The 22,580-nt window shown below is 35.0% G+C and overlaps 1 protein-coding gene and 1 non-coding gene across 5 annotated transcripts in view; one reads left to right on the top strand and one right to left on the bottom strand.

Annotated features, from left to right (window-relative positions):
* SRSF11 (serine and arginine rich splicing factor 11) overlaps positions 1 to 22,580 on the bottom strand; it is a 53,121-nt gene that overhangs the window by 11,758 nt on the left and 18,783 nt on the right. For 2 of the 4 annotated variants that reach the window (XM_032870092.1, XM_032870095.1), the window contains exons 2-8: positions 18,272 to 18,493; positions 11,625 to 11,758; positions 7,769 to 7,878; positions 5,372 to 5,464; positions 4,620 to 4,669; positions 3,102 to 3,229; positions 1,222 to 1,303 (exon numbers count right to left, since the gene is read on the bottom strand). In XM_032870092.1, coding sequence (XP_032725983.1) covers positions 1,222 to 1,303; positions 3,102 to 3,229; positions 4,620 to 4,669; positions 5,372 to 5,464; positions 7,769 to 7,878; positions 11,625 to 11,758; positions 18,272 to 18,471 — 797 coding nt within the window. In that variant the 5' untranslated portion in view covers positions 18,472 to 18,493. Of the gene's footprint in view, positions 1 to 1,221; positions 1,304 to 3,101; positions 3,230 to 4,619; positions 4,670 to 5,371; positions 5,465 to 7,768; positions 7,879 to 11,624; positions 11,759 to 18,271; positions 18,694 to 22,580 lie in introns of those variants that run through there. The other 2 variants (XM_032870093.1, XM_032870094.1) reach the window with 2 other exon arrangements.
* Positions 14,758 to 14,863, top strand: LOC116875113. Its single transcript, XR_004384134.1, has one exon. It is a non-coding gene; the product is annotated as a U6 spliceosomal RNA (small nuclear RNA).

Genomic DNA, 22,580 nt, shown 5'->3' with positions numbered 1-22,580 from the left:
ACAGCAGCCAAGTGGACTAATGAAATGACTATGAAAAGACCTGACAATGTCATGGGCTCCACAGGTCAAAATTATTTAAAAAAACCAAACCAAACCAAACCAAACAAAACAAAAAACCACCAAGATATTATTTGCCCTTTTCACTGTGTTGACATATGAATAGCACAAAAGCAATGGTGGTGTGAAAGGGTTTTATCATCTTCTTAGCACCAATCAAGGTAGCAGGTACTGAACTGCCCTAAGTAGGTCTCTGTATTCTTCACTGGCATTTGCAGTATGCAAGTGCAGTAAAAGAAAAAAACAAAAAAAAATGCCATTTTCACTAAAGAGATCATTGATGAAACAGTAAAAAGACTATTTTATTAAACCTGATTCTTTGAATGCTATTAACCTAGTATTATGAACAGTAAATATTAAATCTAGGCCCTTGAGCAACGTTCTGTGCAATGAATACATAAATCACTTGTTATATTAATTAAAGTTAAATGACTGTTGTTACCAAGAAACACAACTGTGTGACTGAGCTGTGAGCTTACCTAACTGCTTTTCCAATGAAATAACAACTCTACTTGAAAAAACAAGTATGACAAACTATGGTTGTTTAGACTACGGTACTGGCAGACAGTTTCTGGAAAAAAATGCATGAAGCCTATCATCTCAAAAACAAAACAAAACAAAAAAAACAAACAAAAAACAAAACAAAACAAAAACTTGCTGCTGATAATAAGATCTGAGGTTTCAAGAGAAAATTAAATTTTAGAACACTTGAATCTACCACTGTGAACGTGACAGATTCCTAATACTTAAAAGGGTTTTCAGATGAGATGTATGGTGATATTGCCATTTACAAATATTCATGCATCAGATGGGTAAGTTGAAAGAGAAGTCTCAAGAAGTCTAGTGGAAAGTCAGAAGTAGAATTCAAGTCAAAAGTTTCAAGTCTAGTGTTCTTACACAGTCCTAACTCAATTTAGTGTTCCAGTCCCAGTGCCTTCCTCCCATCCCCAGATTTCGGAGTTTTAAAGTTCCAATCAATTGTCTATTTAGCCCATACCTTTTCTCCATGTGTCCACATGTGACCTCAAACACTCTGCTAATGGTAACAGTTATTAAAACACCCAGAGCTAAGTAGGTTAACAGCTAGCAAATTAAGAAGGATTTAAAATACAGAAATTATCTTTTTCTAAGGTACAATTAACTACCAATAACCATCTATCAAACCTGTGCCTAGAAGATGAGGGAGTCCTCCTCCTCCTAGAACGTGATCTTGACCTTGAGTGCCTTCGTTTCTCTTCTTTCTTATCTGGATTAAAAAAAAAAAAAGGAATCTGGATTTAGAAACCATAAAATAGAAAGATTATGCCCACTTAGAAGTCATTCTAAGAAATTCTTCATTATCTTAATTTTCACGTTTCATATATCATCCTTAAATGTCATATGATCCTTTTCTCTAGGCTTTCAGTAGATCCAAATTACATATCTGATTTTCAACTAACCAGTTTCCTTTGACTATTTCATTTGTCCCAGATATGGAAGGCTGTGATTTACTGTCCATAAACAATCTATGAAAAGAATTATCCATCTCATTCTTCATAGGTTTCTAAATGAGGAGTCCCTATTTCCATTCCTGGGTTCTACTTTCCCAAATATAGCTCTAATTGACTCAGATTAAAACTTTATTTTCATGTGTCATATATTAACATCTCCCAACCAGTACTCAACTGTAAGATAAATATATTTAACAGATTATATAATAAACAGAAATACAGACATTTTAAATCCTTGTTCCATTAAAATGTTCCTTCTTAATCACTTATGCCTATGTGCCTCTGCTAAATAAATTCCTCTATATTTATGTTACAGTGGTTGATTAATAAACTCAATATTTGGCCTTCAATTCCAGAGAGTCATGATTCATTCACTGTTCTCACTACACTCTGTGGCAGAACTGGCTTTTAGTAAGCTAGTTCTCTTTTCTTACTCTGTCTGAACTTCCTCTTGCTCTCTAATTTTCAACTGTGTAAGTCAGGAGACAGATCTAGATGATCTGAGTCCCATTTCCTAGTTTTTTAAATAAATACATAAGCAATTCCTTTAACTTAGGACTTAGAAATAAAGCCACTGCATTCTTCACATGTAATCTACAATTAAAGTGAGACTGATTTCTTTCACATTTAGATCATTTCATTAACTGGACTCAATTTATTGCAAATGTCAGTAATAAATTCACAAAAATCTTGGGGAGAATTCATAAATAAACCACTTTCAGTATTTCCAGTTATCAGTTTTCAATGAAAACAGAAAGTTACAGCATGGTGTTCTGGCTCTGGAGTCACATACATCCAGTTGTGTATCTAAAACTCTTACTCAGATTGCCTTATGGCCTTGGACTAATTAAATCTGTTGATAAATAACAGACATAAAGCACTTGGTATTAATTTATCCAACATTATAATTATCTTCCTAATACTACACATATCTAAAACCTTCCTATTTATTAAGAAATAGGAGTGAAAAATTAGTAAAACATTTACTGATGTGGGAAAAAATAATCCAGAACCAAACATCCAATCTATATAGGCAGACAATAGGATAACCATTCACTTCACCTCGAAAAGACAATCTGCAGAGAAAAAGGTAATACTTTTAGGTATTTGGTTTTCTTTAAACAACTGTCTTAACAGAAGCATCTTTAGTAGGTTCTCTAGGTCAAATAAAAGACTAAAATCAATTAGGTTATCCCAACATAAGCTAACATAAGTCTAGGCACTACTATTAAGGAATACATCACTGAGGGATAGAGTAGGGTGTCCTGAAGGATGTTTAGCTATGTCCTGATCCTCTACCCGGTAGAGATGCAGTTGGTACCAACATGACAATTAAATATCTCCAGATATTTTCAAATTATGTCTAGGTGACAAGTCCCCTCCCCCAACCCAGGATCACTCTACTACATGACCTTTTATCAGAATTTGGAAAATTAAAATATGATTATAATTAAATTTAAAAATGATTATAATATTCCCAAACTCATGCAATAATCATTTTTGTCAACAATCACATAGTTTAAGATTCAACACAACTGCCTAACATATTTTTACCTGGTTCTATAGCAGCAGAAATTAGGGACTGTGCTTCTCGTACTCTCTTCATGGCTTCCTCTATTTCTTTACTAGAGGTATCTGATTTCAGACTTGGTGAAACAAGACCAGCAGCTACATGATTCAACCTGAAACAGAACAAAGAACTGAGATCCAAGTATTTTTAAATGCACATTATTACAAATAAATGTAAATATTTCATGTATAATTTTAGTAAAATACTACTTGAAAAAGGGGTTATTTCATGTTAATTTTGGTAAAACCATGTACAGTATAGCATCCTTTTCAATGTTTACAATCTGCAATTTAAAGATTGAGAGACACCTAGAATAAGAAAAAATACCTATTTTATTTTGCGGAACATCCATTAACTTTCCATAAACGCACGTTGAAAAATGTTATTCCTGGGAATACAAAGATGCTGAAGATTTATGATTAACAGAACTTTCCTTCATACGATTTAAAAACTTTCTACAGCAGAATTTTCCTGGGGAAGAGTATTACTTCTAAGGTTGCAGAAGGGCAGAAAATGAAGCAGAGGCCAATGGCACACCAAAGTTACTCATGAAATTGTTGACTGGAAAGATGGACCTTTTAAAGGTTTATACAGGACAAAAAATTAAAGACAACAAATGTTAAAGATAGTTAAGTATTTGTGGAGAAAGGGCAATGTAAACAAGAATGGGTACTGAGGGAACTTCAACTGTACTGGTGTTACATGCTGAATGATAGGTACATACTAAGGTTTTATCAGATAATTTTTAAGAAAAAAGGCACTAACTATTATAGTCAAATAATTCTGTTCTCCCTCCCACCATGCTCTCCCACTTACTTATAGAGAATTTCACCAAGCAGGAAAAGCTTAAGTTCAAATTTAATATACCAAGAAATTATCAAGTAAAATATTTCATGATTTTGTTACATATCAACTAGAGAATATAACAGTTACAGCACAAAGAGAACTTTTCAAAGCACCTAAAAAAGATGTTGGTATTATGTGACATGTATTAGTCTTTTGCTCTGGGATAGTGTTTCCTTCACTTCTGTCTCCCTGACTCCTATTCATGCCCCAGGCTCAGCCTCTCTGATCTTAAGTTCTCCTTGTAGTAAGTTCCCATAGCCCCTGTGTACTTCTTGTTAGATGCACATACTTAACTATATTTAAATAATGTCTTCTTTTCTGACTAGAGTATAAATGCTGTGAAGGTACAAGCTTACAGCAGGTACTCTGTATATATATCTATTTTTTAAATGAATCAACTAATGATAGTATTTTGCTCTTTTCCAGTTATCCTGGCAAAAGCTATTCATCAAACTGTTCAGAAAGACTCAATTTATACCGAAACAAAACCCTTTGTAGATGGACTTACCTCTGAATTTTTCTCCTTGTTTCCAGAAAACAGAATTATGTATTGTGTAACTTGAAATAACTTTCTTTTTAACTATCAAAGAATAACTTCTCCAGACATTCATATACTATATCTGTATCACCAATGAAAACATGGAAAAAATCCTTACTTGGGATCAACAGTACTCATAAGCTTCAGCAACTGATCTGCAGCAAGCGACTGTAAAAACAAAAATGTAACATCAGTGAGAATACATAAAATAAATGATTGCTATTTTATTTTTTTCAGTATGTTGAAATGCCTTAGGACAATCTGGCCAACATACAAGAAGTTACATTATTTTAGGCACACTGATGATCAACAGAAATATAATGCCAGTGAAATACATCATATAAAGTTAAGCTGCTTTAGCAGTTAAATATGAATATGATTAGCTGAAAGTCTAGGTTTTACAGAACAGTTACCTCCTGCTTATTTTGAGACTGAGGAGCTAATACTTCAAGAAAATGTGTAAAACAAAACTCCAAGTGGTTAGGCAGTACAATAAAAGATTTCCACAAAGTTAGGACTTCAGAAAAAAGTCTGGCCAAATAACAATGAGAGAAAACAAAAACTTCCAAGTAACAACAAATTATGAACCCACATTCCCATTCTTTCATGACTGTTTACTCTGACTCTAAAAATACTTATGTATTGGCTTCCTGTGACACTACTCTGAATGACACAAAATGAGAAATTCTTTAATGGTTAAGGGGCTAATAATGCAGTGACCTTTTAAGCTTCTAATGAAGTTTACATAAAAAAAGCTATTACTATACTATAGCAATCAGTTATCTCCCATTCTGGGAAATGCAAACTTAACAGTTAACGGAACAAATTCTTTAATTATAAAAAATGAGAGCAAAAGGTATTCAGTTATACCTGAGAGTTCAAGTTTGCTCCAGGAAGCCCAAGTGCAGCAAGGGCAGGATCAAGAGTAGGAGCTCCCAAAGCAGCCAATGGAACAGCGCCAATCTGTGAAATTTCAAATTTTATTTATTTTAAATTTAATTTCTATTCTTGTTATTTCTGGTATTATTTTTTTTCCCGTTGAAAGGCCCATATAATAACCAATTTAAGTCTGAGCTATGTGGGCTCTGTTGCAACGACTCAGCTATGCCACTATAGCTTGTAAACAAAGATAATACTAAATAAACAATGGGCATGTTTGTCAAATCAAAATTAACAAAAATGGGGGTCTGGACCAAGAGCTATAGTTCCCTTACTATCCCTGCAATATACAATGTCCTCATTTTTCAGTCATTACAGCACATTTATCCCTAAACCCAGAAATTAGAAAAACAAAAAAATTTTATATATTCATTTGTCAACAATTTATATTTGTTGCTTCTCAGGTCCAAATCCACTAGCCTTTGTCCTGTTTTGTGATAATGAAAATAGCACCCTTAAAAGCACTTCTCCCGTGACAGCTGGTATTCTGTTAAGCTTTATGTGTATGGGGAGCTAGAAGGACACTGTGGAAGGGGTTTCTGTTCCTGGTTCCTACGTTCACTTTCTGATTGGTACTGCAGTGGGATGCCCAGCAGCCTTCATCTTTTTAGTGAGTTTCAGTACCATCCTCTTGGGTAGCTTCTTACATGTTCTCTGAGCACTCCAGAGAACTTCTGTACTACCCATCCTTTTGAAGGTCTGAAACTTAGCCTTAAGTGGGAAGAGGAATCCCCTTATCTACTGGGTTTCCTGTGTTCTTTCTTCCTCAGATCTAGACATACTAGTTGCTTCCTATACCTGCAATTACTGTATATTCACTGAAGTACCACTAAGTTATCTCCTGTTACCAGTTAGTAATTCTTTGTATTAAACTTTCTCTATTCAAATTACCAGTTTTTTTTTTTTTTTTGGGTCTCCTGCCTGACAGAATTCTAACCAACAGATGTAAATTATGCAAAGTCCTATTGCAGGCAGTCTTTCTCCCTAAGAACTGTGCTAAAAGTTCTTCTAGCTTCTAATAATATTTAATAAATAAAAGGTACCAAACCTTCTGTATGTTAATAATTGTTTATGGAGTACAATTAAAACAATGTCCCTATAATATATAGTGTCTACCTATAGTTATATATATACCAATATATAATGTCTACCTTAGTTATTACACAATTTTATATAAAGGAATCAATCTATAAATCACCCAGATCCTCATTTTATAGGTTAAAAAAATGAAGACTTAAATGACAAAGTCATACTCAAAATGATGGGAATTCCTGATTTCATCCTTTTTCTGACTTTACAGTTAATGGAACTATTCAGACAGGCGAAATGATGTAACAGAAAAAATGCTGTTACAAAATTCTAGTTTGAGGCTTGCTGTTTGCTATTATCAGCGAAACCACTCAATGACCAGTTACAATCTCTCTGAAAAAGAATAGACGAAATTTAAAGAGCTTTTTGGGGGCGCCTGGGTGGCTCAGTGGGTTAAGCCGCTGCCTTCGGCTCGGGTCATGATCCCGGATCCTGGGATCGAGCCCCGCACAGGTCATGATCCCGGATCCTGGGATCGAGCCCCGCATCGGGCTCTCTGCTCAGCGGGGAGCCTGCTTCCTCCTCTCTCTCTGCCTGCCTCTCTGCCTACTTGTGATCTCTGTCAAATAAATAAATAAATAATCTTAAAAAAAAATCATTAAAAAAAAAAAAAAAAAAAAAAAAAAAAGAGCTTTTTGGTTCTAAAACAATTATGCTTTTTATATCATCTTATGAAGTTAGAAACACTACCCAGCAAAATTTTTCTCCAACTTTATTTCACCTTCCCCACGTTAAAATTTCCATTAAGAATTCACCTTTATTGCAATCCATGTACTTAATTCAGACCTCAAGAGCAAAAGCTCAAACGGCATTGAGAAAGAAAGAAAGAAAAAAAAAAAACACCAAAAAGTCTGAATTTCACTTTTATTTTCTTTCTGGGTCCAAATGAACATACTATTTTTAACAGCACGTTCAAGAGAAAAAGTCTCATGCCTCATCAAATTCCAGTCCAAACACCCCCTCACCCACATGGGTTCCTTATGGGTTATTTTGAGAGCTAGTGGCAAACCAAATGTTAAGATTTATGATTTTCATCAGAATGCTCTTAAAATGCAAACTCGTAAGAGGTTTCCTTCAGTATTTATGATAACAATATAGCCTTTTACAATACTATGAACATGTGGTATCATTCCTCTGTGAACTCTAATCATTACAGCACTTAAAAAGCTCAAGTATGTTTAGGTTTATCCACAATTCTGTGTTTCTATCCTTTTAAGAATTCAATAGAACTAGCAGTACCTGGGTAAGTGGGTTAGGGGTAGGCAGGAGTCCACCACCAGGCAGAAGACCTGCCACTGCATTAGCTGGTGCCAACAGAGACAAAGCCTTAGTCTCATCAGGAATAACTCCTGCAGAGAAACATCCTCGCATTAGAACACACTCTTTTGCAAGACAGAAAACACACAAAAACACCCAGAAAAAGTCTCCCTGATACACCACCTGTTTGTTGAAAGTACTTATGTTCGCTAAAATATAAAGCTTGACTTCTATGATTATTTATCATTAATTTTATGTCAGAATGAAACTTCAATGTGTGAAAATTTGTTTCCTTTTTCTCTACAAATGGTTAAGTTTCTAGAGTAAAAAAAAAATAGCACAATACACACTACTTTTTTGTTAACACTGCCAAGATTTCATCACCTGTACTCGATTTTTAAGTCATGAACCAAACGTAAGCAAGCACAGTCGGTTCTCCAGGGGTGTGCTCTCAACTTTCAAAAGCTGTTTTATGAACAACGACTCGTGTCGGCTGCTTCACTATAAAGCACACAGAAAAATCAAGATACACAAGACAAAAAAAGTTTGATTTAGGGGTTAATAATATGGTACAGTTACTATGATTTTCTTTTACACCTACCATACAAATTTTGTAAAAATTAAGAGAAGAAAAGTATGTAAAGGAAATATTCTGTTGGAATCAAGCGTAGGGCTTTTGCTGACTCATGAAAATGAATATGAATGTTTCTGAAGGTCTCTGAATACACACAAGATGTGTGTGTGAAAGTGGGTAAGAAAGAGAGAAAATAGGTAAAACAACATGGCACATTCCTTACCTGTACAGTAAAATGCTTTATGTTCCAACATGTGCCATGCTAACCATATCAAAAATGCTGCTACATAGTGTCAGTTCAAAAGCTAACTTAGCCAAACTCCTAAAGCCAAAAACAACATGTATGTCTGTTTTTAAAGCCTAATCTGTGTATTCAGATAAAATCTAAGGGCCCTAAAACAAATATTTATATGTAGACAATTTAAATTCTATCCAACAGCAAAAGCCCTATACAGATGGATTAATCTGTTAATGTGCCCAAGCCCCCAAAATGAGAGTTCAATAATACAATTAAACTACATATTTGCAAATACCAGTAGTATTTCTGTAATACATATTAAGAAACTGCATCTCATCATAAAACATACAATATGTACAGGGCACTTAAGAGAAACTGGATAAGCTGCAGAAGAAAACTGTTGGGTGGTATTTTCAGCAGGGCCTGGTATATAGTTCAGGCTGAACCAGGGAAAAGAACTGTAAAACACAACAACAAAAAAGAAAAACCACTGTTAAATAAAGGTAATGGTTCCTTCCACCTATACTGAGAAGTGCCGATAATATAAACAAATGTATACTACACAGCACTGTTATCTTGCTTGTGTCAGAGCTGTTATCAGTTTAGATACCAAGAGTTATGGAGGGGTGGGGGGAGAAGATCATTTAGATATAGGGCATTAATGCATCAATATTAACAAACCTACAAAGATTATGGGATAATTTTGCATGCAAAATTATGTCTCAAGAGGATAATATTAAGTATCAACATCTTACTCAAATTAGTGCATTTGCAACATTTCTGGCAAACTAAAATCCTCTTGTATTGTGAGACACCTGATAGAAGATCTGCATCCATTAAAAAAAAAGTCATGCATCTGATCCTCTGATTTAAAAAAGACTATTTAAAAATAAAACTACAATTTAAAAATAGCAATGAGGCCCCTCACCAGTTAATTTTCATGCGTCAAGAGTATTTTTTTTACTGCTGCTTTGATAGAACCATGAAATACTGCATGAATGTGTAGAAATGAAAGAAAAAGAAACAGACAAAAGAAACAAACATTAACCAAGGAACCTAAATAACCCCCAAATCCATTACTATTAAGAGTTCCTTCCAAATCCAGCTATCTCAGTTTTACCAATTAAGACTATTCCTTACCATAGACTTTGTGTCTATTGTTCTAAAACACTGACCAAGAGCCAACACCAAAGCGTAAGAGCTAAAACTAGGGTGAATGGTGATAAAGGGATTGAGTACATCAGTTATTTAGCAGTGGTAACATTAATACAGCATACCATACCCATTATTAAATAAACCAAAAATAGATTCTGGAACTAAATATTTCTGTAATTCTATATACATTCCTAAACATTTCATTTACAAAACAGATCTAGAAAAGTTACTATAGTCTAAAAATACTTATGAAAACCAGTTATATGATATACTGTATTATGTTCAGGACCTGGGAACTATGAAACTTAGCCAATAAGAATTCTTTAAATTTAAAGCCTAACTAAAGTTCTGCACATTACTCACATGATTTGAATTTTGTTTCAAAACTGTACTTTACTTATCCTAAATTTGAATTCTTTAAATTTTCTCTTGGTGATAAGTCTTATCCTATAACAGGTACACTGATATAAAAGAAAACTGCTTAATCATAACACACTAACTCATACGTTTATCAGCATATATATTTTAAAACCTTAAAACAGGGCTCACACACTTTAATATCACGGAGACAGATGTATTATTATTATATAGCATGCCTTAATCCATCTATGAATGCAATTTAATTTCTTTAGAAAACCACAAAGGCAATTTTTCTAAGTTTTAAGGACTAGACATTTCAAAACTTTTACAAGGCATGGTGTAAAGGTTCACACTGGTATTCAAAGATCTGAAACAGCATCTAAAATTAACAATATCAAAATTCTGCGTCTACTGACCAGTTTGTTAAGGGGAAAGCATTTTAATTCTGGTCAGCATATATGTTAAATGATTAGCTTAAAATCCAGTAATTTTATCATACTTCAGTGATTTCTTTGATCAAAATTTATAGTTACCAAAAAGCAAATAAAGTAGCAGTACATTGGGAACAAACTAATTATAAAATGTTTCAGAAAATTTTACAAAATGGAATTAATATAGTGCTGTCTTGTCACAGTGGCTTTTTTAGATCCAAAAACCCTGCTCATTTTTTTTTCTGTCAAATTACTTTAACAGCCTAAAATGTAAAAAAGAGAGAAAATGTAGTTAACAAATGGTTACACCAGGAAAACACTTGGGGGACTTGAGTGCTTGCTGGCCTTTAGTTAATGTCTAGAATCCCCTGTAGCTGCAGAGGACCCACTGTTTTTCAGTCATCTGGAAGAGTTTTGCATTTGCCTTCTCCACTACAAAAATCACACACACAAATAACAGAGAGAAGAATTTATTATTTAGAGATATCTAGAAAATATAGCAAGAATGAACAAGAAAATCTGGCATAAAAACAAATCACCCAGTGCCCATCTGGCACCTAAGCTACAGGAAATCTTGAACTTTCATAAAAACCGCAATCATTGCAACCCTTGGTATACTGGAATTCAATATGGGATATTTTTAAAAGGTATCTGTGAGAGGAAGCACTACATAAATAAAACTAACCTATTATTTATTCAAAACAGAAATAACATCATGCATTTATTTGAAGGTTTCTACATAAATGTGTATGGAGTGAACCGTTCACCTTCAGGACTTTTTCATAAAACTCAACATTAAATTAACTAAGGTATATCTTAATTACAATTAGGGACATGGCTTTAACGAACTTAAAATGTTTTAAAAGAAGGCAAAAAAAGTATCTTATAAAAACAGGCCTGATTTCTAATTTTTAGAATTAAAAAAAATCTAAAAGTAAAAATATGGACTGCAGTATAACAAGGGTTTCAAAATGTTAATAGCTTAAACTTCTAACATGCTACTAACGCTCACTCTAAAACTATACTGAGGTAGATGGTCATCACAGGATGCCCTCACAGATAGTTAAACAAAGCACAAACCTTCTGCATATGGTACGACTATCAAAGCTCTGTCAACGAATACAGTGTTTGTCAGATGCTGTGCCACAACTGCTGAGTCCGGGTCATGGAACTTAACAAAGCAGACACGGGATGAGACTGGTAAAGGTGAATCACTAAAAAGTAAACATAAAACATAAAAAAAGAGAAAAAAGAATATCAGTTAAAACACAAACTTACGACTCACAAACCAACACTTGCATTCCAAAAGTAAAATAGGTAGATAAAAATACATACCACATGTGTTAGTTACTTTAGTTAACCACTTAAAAAGAAAATGACATTTCAAATAAGGTACTGCCCACTGAACTCACAAACTGCATAGAGATAAAAACAATCACTGTTGGTAAACTTACAGTGTATCAATTAAAAAGTTTGAAACTATGATCTCAGAGTTTGAGCAGACCACAAAAGTGTCAACATTTTTTCTACAATACCAATACCTGCTATTTTTTTTTTTTAAGATTTTAGTTATTTATTTGTCAGAGAAAGAGGGAGAGAGAGCGAGCGAGCACAGGCAAACAGAGGCAGAGGGAGAAGCAGGCTCCCTGCCGAGCAAGGAGCCCAATGTGGGACTCGATCCCAGGACGCTGGGATCATGACCCGAGCCGAAGGCAGCCGCCCAACCAACTGAGCCACCCAGGCATCCCCCAGCTATTTTTAATTATAAGTAAAAATAATTAGTTTTGGTTTAGAAAACTTTTCACTACTGGTAACTTTTCAGAGTAAAAAACACAGAGAATTTCTACTTCAGGGACAAAAAAATATTGTCGGAAAGTACATCTATTTGACAATGAGTTTTCTTGACCCGCCTAAGTGCTGTCTTCTTCCACCTACAGCATAACACTTAGGCATTATAAAGAACTAAGGCTATCTTAGATCGCCTTCAGAAAAACAAAACAAAAAAAATGTGTACACATACTGAGATACACAGTACCCGCTAGTATTATTACATAAGGATTCCCTTAGCAAACTGCTTTCTTAAGTAAAAAAAAGTGCTAAAATGGAAACTCTGGTAGGCTAAGATAGATTAGGTACCAGGCAGGATTTTTTTTTTTTTTTTTTTTTTTTTTTAAGATTCAGGGTGGTGCAAATTTCTGCCACAAAACTCCATGAAAGAGGAAGATTAAATAAAAGTCAGGGGTTGCTCCCATAATGCCAAACCAAAAGTTGTTTGAAAACCAACGGCTTAAAGCAGTAGTAATCACATCATCCCTGGCTATGCATCAGAATCACCAGAGGGTTAAAAACCCCCAGATCTCTACTCCACATCAATTAAATCAAGATCTTTTAACATACTCAGCGCCTCCTCTTTTTTTATTTTAATACCCTGTGACCATCTTAATATGCACCTAAGGTAAAGAACAACTGCTGTATTGTAAGAAGCCAACTGCATCTTAAGATTCAATAATGAAAAAGTAAATCCTATAATAAATCTGAATGGCTTTAGAAGAGGGCTTACCACTAACTAACAAATTAGATTTTCATGTATACATAAAAATGTAATTACATCAGATTTTGTTACAATGGTTATTTCAGAGTTAAGTACTTGTTGCAAAGAAAATATTCCTCATAATTTGAACACTAATATGAAGCTATTGCATAGTCCAAGACTCAAACCCATTAGAATTTTTAAATATTTCCTGAAAGGCACTGCGTGTATACTAAGCACAGTTCCAAACCTAGTTTCAAAGCAAAGTTGAAAATATTGTCTATCTAAATGGAATTTAAGCCACCTTGTTAAGGAAGCTTATTGCCAAAATGTTTTTGAGAAGATACAGTGTTTTTTTAATGTGGATATAGTGTGTTTTAATGAAGCACTACAGGTCTAAAATTTAACAATGTTGCACCCATATAGTGGAAAGAATGCCATTTCAGCAGGTTTAGAACTAAAGCTGTAGCACTTTGTATCCTTTTCTCACATACCCACACTTTTACCACAAAATTAAAAAAGCTCTTTGGAAATCATGCTATCCTTTATTTTAACACCTAACTTAATGGTTTGGTAAGTAACAGGCATTTAAATTTCTAAAAAAACTGATCTCTACCATTTCTTTGACACTACTGTAAACTGACTCAAGAAGAAAATGACTCTATAATATTAAGTTCTTAAAGAATATCAATACAATGACAGTTCTTTTTAAAATAAAACTAGGAAATACCGCCTACATGTTCAGTGTATTTCCATGAATTTAGCAATTAATATTATTCATATTTTTTCTATCCATTCACATCATAGCTATTACTGGCAGCTTATTACTTGGTTTTATCAAACCTGTACCATAGTAGGGAGATAAAAACATGCATTAAATACCATGGAAAAGAGAGTCATAGTAAGACAACTCAGAAGGGCAAATAATTCATTTCTCCCCACTTCAAACAACCTTGTTTAAAACAATTACTTTTTGGACCCAAAGTGACATTCTTTGATGTTCTCAGAATTTAATAATAGAAGACACATGCTAGTAAGATAGCATGTTAATTTCACTTTCAGACTGCCTGAAATTTTCACACCTTAGAATTTTCTACAAGTACCACTTCTAAAAATTTAACTGCTTTTATTCTTTAAGAAATAATATAGATAAAAAATAACAGAGAAAGAGCAAGCCCTATATGATGCTTTTGCCCTTAGGTAAAGAGTGGCAGTATTTTTTTTTTATTTTTATTTTTTAATTAAAGTGTCCTCTAAGGGTTGTTTCCCAATCTTCTGGGATGCACATGGAAAATTCAGATTTCTGTTTTCCACCAAGCCCAATGAATGTGAGAATTCCTTTATAGGAGGGTTTTGATTCTGAAGATCAACACTTGGTATTTCTGCCAACTAAAGTTTGAGAAATAAAGTATAAGAACTTTTGGTTTAGACTGCTGATAACACTCTTTCAACTGCCACCTTAATACTGTGTTAGCCATTTCTGGGTGGAGAATTTTGAGCTTATAATACAAGCAAAGGCAATATTGACCTGAAAATGTGACTCTGTTCATCTAATATGCCCTCTCTTTCATCGTGTTCTCAGTTATAAGAAATAGAGTAAAATGTGCATGTAATAAAAAATTTTTAAAAATAACCTTACCAATTAGTTACTTATACCTATCATCATTAAAGTATCTATTTTTTGTGCTCACTTCCATAGCACATATACTAAAACTGTAATGATACAGAAAAGATTAGCATGCCCCTGTGTAAGAATAACACTCAAATTTGTGATGCATACCATACTTTTAGTTTTCTTCTAATATATTTTTTGTTAGAATGTCTGCAAACTTGTCCTTAGAAATTTAAGGTAGTAGTTGTTTTGGTGGCTTTTTTTGCTTTTTGCTGTGAAAGAAATTTATACTTTTAGTTTTCCAGCTGGATGAGCAAAGAAGTTCAAAGTCAGTTTGTGAGTGAATTAACTTTCAAGGATTTAAAATATCAAGTATATACTACACTACAGTCTGCTATAGTCATGGGTTTATGGCTACTTGCCTGTGCAAGTCTTTTGGTCACTATTAAAAATAATCTATTTTTGGTCACCGAAATAATTACCTAAATAAGTTATTTAATTGATGTAATCCTTCATTTAATGCATAACTTGGGCATATGCTTCACTGGGATCATTAACATTACCCAATAAACACTTTGTTATATTCTCCATTCTGAAATACACTAAAACCAAATATTTAAAGAATACTTATTACCTTAAAAGAATGATTCCACTCATAAATAAAGGACAATTACAACACTGGGTTGAAATACTAATTCAGACACTGGTAGAGTGATTTGGAAGTGCAAAACTACCTATATGAATTTCACTTCATCTGATCATTAAACAGGTTTAAGATAAAAAAGGAAAGCATCTAGCATATACCAGATAATCAAACAATGCTGAATTTCCAAAACACATTTTAGGAACAAGCAGAATTAAAATTTTCCTGTAGAAAGAGAGGCAATAAATAAGGGGAACACCAAAACCAATAGGCTTTCTAATAGCTCTAAGGGCTGTCATACAAAAGAGAGTATTAGAATATTATTTCTTGTGAAACAGTATGATCACTGGGTGAAATTAAAGGTCAGCAATTTTTGGCTTAAAAGAAACAAGAAAGAGGGATTCAATAATGAAACAAAGGGAGAAACCTTGAGGAGGTTGACACTGAACTGTTTGGCATAATTCCAGATGCCCGGATCACCACTACACCACCTCCCCCATAGGCATTTATAACTGAAAGCAGCATTTCAGTAGGTGTGGGTTAAGGCTGTCATACATGTTATTTTTAAAAATGCTCTGTAGGTAATGTTGCTGACCTAAGGAGCCACATATTCTAAAAGAGAGAGGAAGCTAACCTTAACCATCAGTTGGTGATTAGTGCTTTAGAGAAAAACAAAGTAGTTAAATTGAACAGGGAAGGGAGCAGGAGTGTTTTATTTTCACACAGAGTGATCAGTAAAGGTTTCTCTGAGTAGGTGACATCTGAATAGCAAAAGGAAGCAAGCATGTCACAGGCATATTATCTAGATGAATGAGTACCTTTGGGGAAAAAAATACAAACACCCCATAAAAAAATCAAGTGGCAAATATGTTTACAATAGTCAGAATTTTATATATTCTGAACCACTCAATCTTATTCTAGGAGTAAAAAAGTAGATATTTGGAATGATGAACCTTTTTGGAGTACTAGTTAGCGCTTCACAGCACATTATCCCTTGTAAGCTACTCCTGAAAACAGTAGTAAGCTGTACAAAGTACAGAAACTGTACAAAGTAGTTCCAAATTATGCAGGCTGGATTAGCAATTGAAACTTATATTTTTTAAAAAATCGACATTAAATGAACAAAAGTAGGACTCTACAATCTAGAAGGCCATGAAGATAGTATTAGCCATCTACTGAACTGTAACCTTGTACAGTTTCAGATGAGAAACTATCCGTAGTCGGAAACATTTACGAACGTGTCAAAGATCAAAGATGTGACAATTTTTATTTCTTCTTCCCAATGAGGGGGGGAAGGAATCCTCTTAATGCACAGCACCCCAAACCATGTTATCTGATGCACATCAGTTATCCTGGTTATTATGGAACTACTTCTTTGACAACAAAGCAAAAAAGGAAAAAGACGCTGGTCTATCATGACTCTAAGATAGTGATCATTCATTAGGTAAAGAGGAACCAGTAAACAGCCTATATACCTCTGTCAACTTTTTAGAAATGCATCATAAAAAGAGCATCTTCAAAATAAACAAAACATTTTAAAGTCAGGAACCTTAACAAAATTCTTAATAACTTGTTGGGCTGGAAAAAATTATTTCATCAATCAGTCCAGTAGGTCAGGTATTTTGAATAATAACATTATTATAATAATCACATGTCACTCTCATTTTCTGCCCTTTTGCTGTTTATTAATTTCATGAACAACTTAATAAAGGGCATGTTGTCAGAAAATGGAGTAACAGTAAAATATTTTTCTATGTTCATATTATGAAAGCTACTTGTCCTTTATTACTAAAAGCAGTCGTTTCTATTTAAAATAACAAAAATGTTTCCAGAATTCTACACTTCGTGAAAATCAGCAACTCTGAAACCTTTCTCAACATGTACATTCCCTTAAAAATTAAAAGCACACCAAATTTGAGAACATTAAAAGTCATGTAAAAGCAATTTAAGTAGAAAGTCATGAAATACGGGAAATGTTTAATATTGCAGCATGATTAACATCTATTAATTATTGAGTAAAAATATAATGATTTATTACTGCCATCATAACAGTAGATTCCTTGAGAGTTCCAATTTCCTGTTTAGTACTTAAGTGACATCATAAAACTCTCAATGTACAGTGGGTACTCGGTGTTTACTTGTAGTGTTACTATAAGTATTTTCACTCTTCACAGAGAGCACACCACTGTTTTATCATTTCAAATGTTTGTTCTAACATTTACCACATCTTACTTCAAAGCTTTATTTTTTTCTTTGCAATTAATCCACTCATTCAATATTTTTTCAGTAAGAATGTGAGACAACAATAAAAACAGCCATACACTCTAAATTAAAAAAATTCACATTCTATAGAATTCCTTCGCAAGAACTGTGAAAATGCGTATGTTATTTAAACAAAAGAAAACCTATGTTTCAGCTGTAACCCATTTTTGTCAGCATAAAAATTAAGTATTCAGGCTCACTGAATTAATCTGTCAGAGTATTAACTCTGAATTATATTCACTGGGCCTGAATCAGCTAACGGCAATACCTACAATAAAGGGAACTGACAACCAACTTCGTTATCAAATTAACAAGAATTAATAATTGTTACTTTTCAAATAACTGAAATATTTGATTTTTTTTAAAGCGATTAAAACTATATACGAAATACATGAAGTGCGGTTAGCCCTGCTCTAACTGCTCAAAAAAACGACCACGTTGTCACAATTTAAGAAGAAAACCACCAAATCCCGAGATTTTGAAGGCTGTGTCTCTTTAATATCTAAAACACAGGCCCTGCTTCTCCGCGTTAAGCCTAACTCGTAAGCAAAGGCAACAACAGCCAGCCTCAACTAAAGCAACCTGGTCCGGGGAAGCGTCGACCACGGCCTAGGAAATGGTGTAGGTTAGGCCCCGAATGGGGAGGAGTTAGTAAAACGGCGATGGTGGACGATACTCACTCTGGCGGGAAGAGGCGCAGTTCGTCGATCTTGCCTAGGAAACCGAAGAGGGTCCGCATCTGCTCAGAGCTAGCGCTCGGGGAGACATTAGTCACCTGGATTACCTCGGTGCCGCCGCCTCCGCCACCGCCGCCGCCGCCACCGGGCCCGCCGCTGGGGCCCGGGCCCGCAGTACTGGGGACGACGGTAGTGTTGCTCATGGCGCTGCTCGCGTTCTCGCTCCTGCTTTAACACATCAAACACACAACAAACAGTGAGAGGGAGGGGGAAGAGGAACCAATTCGCCGGAGAGTAGACAGGAGGGTGTCCGATGCTACAGCCGCTGCTGCCACCGCCGCCGTTCCTCCACCCCGCCGCTTGTCGGGAGGGGGGACGGGGGAAGATGAGAACGCGCGAGTTCGAGACCACGAGAAAACAAACGGCCGCCCCCACCTCGCTTCCAACCACCTCACTCGCGGGCCCGAGCTCCCCACAATGCCTTGCGGCACATGGGCGCGTCACCGTCGGCTCCGCCCCGCGCAGGCCCAACCAGCCTCGCCTGCAGCCAGAGAAACGCGAGAGGCACCGAGGTCTAATGGAAGTCGTCACCCCTTTCGCAACACCCCCCCTTTTTTTTTGAAGAAATAAGTGGAAGGCATGAACTTTTTATGAAACAAACATTAACTCCTTTGCAAAAACACTGTACCCTTAGCAACTATTCTTACTAGGAATGCCCCCCAAATTTATTTCTTCACACATCATCTACAGATCTGTCCAGTTATTACTAAGGAAATTTTCACCCTAGCAACCAAAGTTTTCCTCCCCATCACTATAAAATTTTATAGATCTTTACTATATACACATTTGGTAACATTAAAAAAGAGTAGAAGCAGGGGGAGCAGCAGACAGAGGGAGAAGCAGGCTTCCTGCTGTGGGGGTTGCTCCCAGGACTGTGAGATCATTTCCCGAGGCAAAGGCTGACGCTTAACAGACTGGACCACCCAGGCGCCCCGGTAATATTAAATTTGTAACCAATCTGTTTTGTCACTAAAACCTTGAAAAAAGATTTAGCGTTATACTTACTAGTGCTTAATAAGCAAATCTTATTTCACAAACGGACTTTTTTTTTAAAAAAAGCACGTTTTACGATACCTAAATATATTCACGTATATGATCTGAAATTCCTACAGAAAAATTTGATTTACATGCATATTCTTGCTTAAAATAATTTTGAAGCTTTGACTATAAAAATATTGTCTTAATTTTTCAACCTCATTTGAACTACTCTATTTTCATCCAATGTTATATAAAGACTTGCAGTTTTCCAAACATGACAAAATCTTTAATCTCACTGTGCCCTTATATAAATTATTAATGACCAGGCTTTATTTTTTTCTAACTACCAAGCTCTGTTTGAGGCCTGCCTTCACTGCCACAACTTCTGCAAGCAGAGTTAGGGCTTCCTCTTTCTTCTCTGCTCAACAACCGAAAATATACATACTCTACTTTTTTTTTTTTTTTTAAGATTTTATTTATTTTACAGAGAGAGATCACAGTAGACAGGCAGGCAGAGACAGTGAAGAGCAGGCTCCCTCGCCAAGCAGCAGAAAGCCCGATGTGGGGCTCGATCCCAGGACCCTCAGATCGTGAGCTGAGCTGAAGGCAGAGGATTAACCTACTGAGCTACCCAGGCACCCTACATACTATATACTTGTTATATTAACATTTATCCTTTCCCAAAGTGGTTGAATTTTCTGGGTCAGTTTAATAAGACTTAGTGCAATGTCTATCACATAGTAAATGTCCAATAAATGTGTTAAACACATGAATAAATAAATATGCCTTAATGACAGAGCTATTTATTCTAAGACAATTGTTAAATATCTTACATGCCCCTGAATATTTTGGAGGCTAAAACCTGACGCCTTACAAGAATATTTTTGTTAGTAAATACATCTGTGGAATAACGAAGAGTGGGATTTGTGAGAGATCAGACACAAAGTTATCAAGACCTGGATGTAGAGGCAATTAGCTAGGTTTACTTACTGGCTAAGTCACTTCTGCTAGTTGTTATAAAAACAAGTGATAGGTTTGTTGAATGCAAGCCTCAGGAAAATTACAAATTACAACAAATGGCATGTCATTCATTAATGTTTATCTGTGAACATAAAAAATGTGAAATAATTTATCTTCTCATTTTGAATCAAACACATGTAACTGCCAACTGTAGATTCTTAATTTGATAAAGTTAATTTGTATCAGGAGCCACAAAATGGAAGGCTGCCCTAATGGCCTGGCCCGTGTCACAAATCTAAGTCATTCTGCACTTATGGGAAACACCTATCAAGAAATCCAACATAGATTAATCACAATCCTCTAACTCAGCTTTAGCTACCTTACCTAGAGAAAAGGACCTATTAGCTTTACTTTTTTTTTTTTTTTAAAGATTATTTATTTACTTATTTGACAGAGAGAGAGAGAGAGAACATGAAGGCAAGAGACAAGCAAAGCGTGGGTGGGGGTGGGGGTAGGGGTTGCAGGAAGGCCCATGCATGGCTGATCCTAGGACTCTGGGATCATGGCCTGAGCTGAAGGCAGACATATAACCAACTGAGCCACCCAGGAGCCCTGGACTGCTAGCTTCATAAAGAAATACCTCAATCTCCTGGCCAACCATACCCTCTCTCTGTGGTGTCTCTCCTAACGTTCTCTAAAACATGCTCTTGTCTGAAATCTTTTGGAAAGAGTGTTCATCAGCTTGTGAGGCACTGTAATCCCCCAATCCAAGGACTGTCTTCCCTGTAATAAAGGACATCAAATTCACTACTAATTTGTTTTCTCTTATTTGTCATTTGACAAGTTCCATACCTACTAGAAATGCCTACCATGTGCCAAACATGCTACAGTGTTCTACAATAAAAAGACAACACAAAGGAGGGGTTCATTCTGCCTTTTTTTTTTTTTTTTAAATGTTAGCATCTTTTTATTCTTTATTGGTGGATACAAAGAAATCTTTTATATTATTCTACATATATTTGACATATTCATAGTTAAAATTACATTTTCAAAACAAGAAAGAGTTTTGTGATAAGATAAAATCTTTTAAATCATCAGAAACTAGTTTATGTATAACTTACTGAATATGCCTATAGATGGTGCCTCCAAGTGGAGAAACAATCTGCAAAAAAGAGTCTTATCTAATAAGGACAATTTTTGAATATTTTATTTTCAACTCATCTGGCAGGGGGAAAAAATACTAGACTTGGAGCCAAGAGAGTGGCTTAGAATACTACCCTGTCATTTATTAAGTGTGATTTGAAGAACTTTCACTTCACTTCTGAGAATCTACTTCAGTCAGGAACTTAATCATAATTTTGAAAATCCTTCTAGGTCTAATAAATAGATTAAATAATTACTACTACCTTGAATTACTATTGTCTGTTGCCTATAGAAATAACTAAAGACAAATACATAAAAGCAAAAACAAATATATCCAAACTACAGTAGTTTTAAATCACTTCAGATTCGTTTAGGCTCCTGATTAAACATAACTGTAAGAAATAAAGAATCTGGAGATGAGTATCATACTTGTACTTTAACCTCAGTGTCTAAGAGGTTGTTAAAAAACTTGCAAATTCCTTCAAATGTTATGCACCTGGTAAGATCCGGGATTTTCCTAGACATTAGGAATACAAAAGAAAAAGATTGTCAATGTCCCTGATCTCCCGCAACTTCAGTATAGCAAACTTTCAACAAACATATGCAACATGTATAGGAGTAATGTTTTGTCATGAAAATGAACCAGGATAAAAGGAGAGAATGTGTTATTGAGCTGAGACTTTAATAAAAGGAGGAAGCAAGCCATTTGAATTTCTAGGAGAAGAGCAATCCAAAACAGAGGAAATAGTAAATTATAAAAGGTCTTGAGGGTACAAATAAGTTTGAAACTTTCAAGAAAATTTGGAAGACCATTCTTTATTGAGTGAATGCTTTCCAGTTTATTTTTCAGAGGGAGACTTATAAGGAGATTCTCTCAGTATCATATGGAAAGTGAAGTGAAAGAAATATGAAAAGGGAAGGGTCATAGTTTATCTTTGGAAGTGGACTGGGAAGGCCTCCATCTATATTTGAATGATAAATATTACCAGTCTTACCAAGGGTTAATGCTATTTCTAATCCAAAGCAAAAATGTAACCTGTCATAGAATATAGTATATGTGTATAGAATATAGTATTCTATATAGTAGAATAGAATATAGTATATGTGTATGCATAATCACTCTACCCACTAGATACCATGTTCCCAGTTGGATAAATCAAGTCACCTGTTA

This window comes from Lontra canadensis, unplaced genomic scaffold, assembly GCF_010015895.1.
Source record: "Lontra canadensis isolate GAN:19392208 unplaced genomic scaffold, GSC_riverotter_1.0 scaffold40, whole genome shotgun sequence".
Lineage (NCBI taxonomy): Eukaryota > Metazoa > Chordata > Mammalia > Carnivora > Mustelidae > Lontra > Lontra canadensis.
The sequence above is the reverse complement of the archived record's forward strand: the minus strand, read 5'-3'. Positions and strand labels throughout refer to the sequence as shown.